This window comes from Carlito syrichta, unplaced genomic scaffold (genome assembly GCF_000164805.1).
Source record: "Carlito syrichta isolate Samal-C Ts95f unplaced genomic scaffold, Tarsius_syrichta-2.0.1 Scaffold303563, whole genome shotgun sequence".
Lineage (NCBI taxonomy): Eukaryota > Metazoa > Chordata > Mammalia > Primates > Tarsiidae > Carlito > Carlito syrichta.
Genome location: NW_007247659.1, coordinates 143,916 through 147,501, shown reverse-complemented (window position 1 = coordinate 147,501; position 3,586 = coordinate 143,916). Strand labels below are relative to the sequence as shown.

At 41.5% G+C, this 3,586-nt stretch overlaps 1 protein-coding gene across 1 annotated transcript; it reads left to right on the top strand.

Moving 5' to 3' along the window:
- The first annotated feature begins 448 nt into the window (after positions 1-448).
- Positions 449-1,462, top strand: TAS2R38 (taste 2 receptor member 38). The gene has a single exon (XM_008058651.1). It carries the CDS (start codon positions 449-451, stop codon positions 1,460-1,462), a length of 1,014 nt encoding a protein of 337 aa, XP_008056842.1.
- The last annotated feature ends 2,124 nt before the right edge of the window (positions 1,463-3,586 follow it).

Below are 3,586 nucleotides of genomic sequence, written 5' to 3'. Positions count from 1 at the left end.
TGTTTTGCCTGCTGCAGGTTTTCTTAAAACCCACAAGCAAATCCCCTTCCCTTCTGTACCCACACAGGTCCAGATGGGCATGCAAAACTGAACTTGGGAAGCTGACACCCTGTTTTGTTTGCATCCCTGATGCTGCACTGTGGCCCTCTGGGAAGGCTGGTGTAGAGGAACACCTGGATATATTAAAAGCTTCTGTGTCACCTGAGAGGTAGAACCATCAGTCTCCCACCTTTACAATAGACTCTTGTGTGTATCCAAGAGATATTCTAAAGCAACAACATCCCTTGAAGTTTCCTGCCAGAACTTTTTATGAATACACTTGGGATAGAGCTAGGGCAAGAGCTGGAGCTTTGTGAAGGCAAGGTTCTGACTCGGAATGTGCACTTACCCTTCTCTGCTGGGCGGTATCTGAATCTTAAGTAGATTAGCCACCTAGAGAAGAGACATCATGCTGACTCTGATTCCTGTTTTAACTGTGTCCTATGAAGTCAAGAGTGCGTTTCTGTTCATTTCAGTCCTGGAGTTTGCAGTGGGGCTTCTAGCCAATGCCTTCATTTTCTTGGTGAATTTTTGGGATGTGGTAAAGAGGCAGCCACTGAGCAACTGTGATCGTGTGCTGCTGTGTCTCAGTATCACCCGGCTGTTCTTGCATGGGCTGCTGTTTCTGGACGCCATCCAGCTTACCCACTTCCAGCATATGAAAGACCCACTGAGCCACAGCTACCAAACCATCATCATGCTGTGGATGATCATAAACCAACTCAGCCTCTGGCTCACCACCTGCCTCAGTCTCCTCTACTGCTCCAAGGTAGTCCGTTTCTCTCACACCTTCCTGCTCTGGTTGGCAAGCTGGGTCTCCAGAAAGATTTCCCAGATGCTCCTGGGTATCATCCTTTCTTCCTGTATCTGCACTGTCATCTGCTTTGGGGAATTTTTTAGCAGACCTCACTTCACAGTCACCGCTATGCTCCTCATGAATAACAATACAGAATTCAATTTTCAAATTACAAAGCTCAGTTTATTTTATTCCTTTCTCTTCTGCTATGTGTGGTCTATCCCCCCTTTCCTAATTTTTCTCGTTTCTTCTGGACTGCTGATTGTCTCTCTCAGGAGGCACATGAGGACAATGAAGGCCCATACCAGAGACTCTTGTGACCCCAACCTGGAGGCCCACATTAAAGCCCTCAAATCTCTTGTCTCCTTTTTCTGCTTCTATGTGGTTTCATTCTGTGCGGCCCTTATCTCAGTGCCCCTACTGATTCTGTGGCACAGCAAGATAGGGGTGATGGTTTGTGTCGGCATCATGGCAGCTTGCCCTTCTGGGCATGCAGCCATCCTGATCTCAGGCAGCAGCAAGTTGAGGAGAGCTATAGAAACTATTCTGCTCTGGGTTCAGAGTAGCCTGAAGATAAGGGCTGGCCCCAAAGCAGATCCCAAGACACTGTGCTCAGGACGGACATGAAATAGGCTCCTCTGGAATACGTCTTTGATTCTTAAGAATACACCTCTGATTCTTCAGGAATGCACCTCTGCTTCTCAGGATTATGCTTCTCATTCCTCATGACGCCCTCCAATTCCTTCTGCTAAAACACAACCGAAAGTCTTTCCATTTTGTGTCACTGAACTTACCCATAGAAGAATAGCATAATGAAAGCTTTATACATGACATAGGTAAGTATAATGGTGCTGGTGCCTCAGGTTTGCTTTGATAAAATGAGAAAAATAGAGAGGTATTCAGGGTAAATCCTGTATATACTATACTTTATTATTGCTTGGTTTGAGCCAAACTATGAAAAATCACCTCTTCTGAAATAATATGTAAATCTCGAGATAATATATTTGACTTTTAACATGACTTCTACACCATTTCCTCAAAACTATTTGAAAATATTCAGTACTGCAACAGTTATATAATTCTCTCCAAACTCTACAATTTTCATGGAAAGAAACAAAAAGACAAACTTGGAAAAAACATTTGTCACAACAGTACAAAATTCCTGCAGTGCTAGAGGGTAGGGATTATTTTGTCTGAAAATACATTTATTCAGAAATGTACTTTGAGCTGCTTTACAGTGAGGGAACAGAGGAAGATATTTTCTCATTAACTGCCCAGGATATCTGAGTCATGCATGGGCCTTCTGTCTCTGCCCCATTTATCCTCGAAGACGATGCTTTGCCTGGTACCAAGCATTGGTCACTCATGTTGGGGAACTCACCAACATGGCCTAACTGAAAGATTCAGCATCCTCTGTCTCCCTGAATTAGAACTTAGCCAGGAAGTGTTTCCTTAAATCATGTCTTAAAAGACTTGAGAAAGAACAGGTATACCAGACATTTAAATCCTAATCTGCTTCAAAGTCATAGCAGGTTACTATCGAAGTTCTTAGCAACTACGAGTGCTGCCAGAGAACTGCTTTCCTCCTCTCAGGTACTTGGTCCTGAGAGGAGAACCAATGTTAGAACGGATTCTTCTTCTCAGTTTTCCCAAAGTAGCCATTTCTTCACCTCCAGTAGCTACAAAAATTGCTTCTTCATCTGGCTTCCTTGCACAAAAGTGTCCTAGACTTCCTTCAAAGACAGTGGTCCTCACTCTTGGCTGCACATTAAAATTACCTGAGGAGATTTTAAAAATCTCAATGCTGAGTCCACATATAGCAAACTAAAAAAAAATCAAATCAAATTAATGGAAGTGGAATGAATTTTTTGTTGTTTAAAGTTCCCCAGGTGATTTCACAGTACAGCCAATGTTGATAGCCACTACTCTAGATGCCCTGATACTTGAGCTAGATGAAGTGATCCTCCCACCAAACTGTATTATGACCATTCATTTCCACCTTCCCCTAGAGTACTTGGAGGAGTCGTTATAAAAAAAAGCAGACAACATTCCCTTTTACTTTCTCTCTTCTAAACAGGTCCTCATTACATCATATTGCTCTTCACAGCTTTTACAAAATATTTAATTTAAAAAAAATTAGTTTTAGGTTTCTAGCAAAATTGAAAGGAAGTTACAAAGATATCCCATATACCCCTGCCCTCACACGTGCATAGCCTCCCTTATTATGAATATATCTGCCCCCCCATCAATGTGGTTCATTTGCTACAATTTATGAAACTTCATTAACTCAATATAATCACCAAAGTCCACAGTTTAAGTTAGGGTAAGCTATTTGTGTTGTATATTCTATGGGTTTGGACAAATAAATAATGACATGTGTCCACCATTACAATATCCTGGAGTATTTTCTCTGCCCTAAAAATCCTCTGTGCTCCACCTATTCATCCATCCTTTCTCAAATCCTGCCAACCATTGATCTCTTTACTGTCGCCATAATTTTGCCTTTTCATAATGTAGTGTAGTTGAGATCATACACTATGTAACTTTTTTAGATCACTTTCTTTCATTTAGTATTACGCACCTAAGTTTTCTTCATATGTTTTTAAGGCTTAATGGCTCATTTATTTTTAGTGCTGAACAATAATATTCCATTGTCTGAATGTATCACAGTTTATCCGTTTACCTGCTGAAAGGCATCTTGATGGCTTCCAGGGTTTGGCAATTATGAAAGTTGCTGTAAACATCTATGTG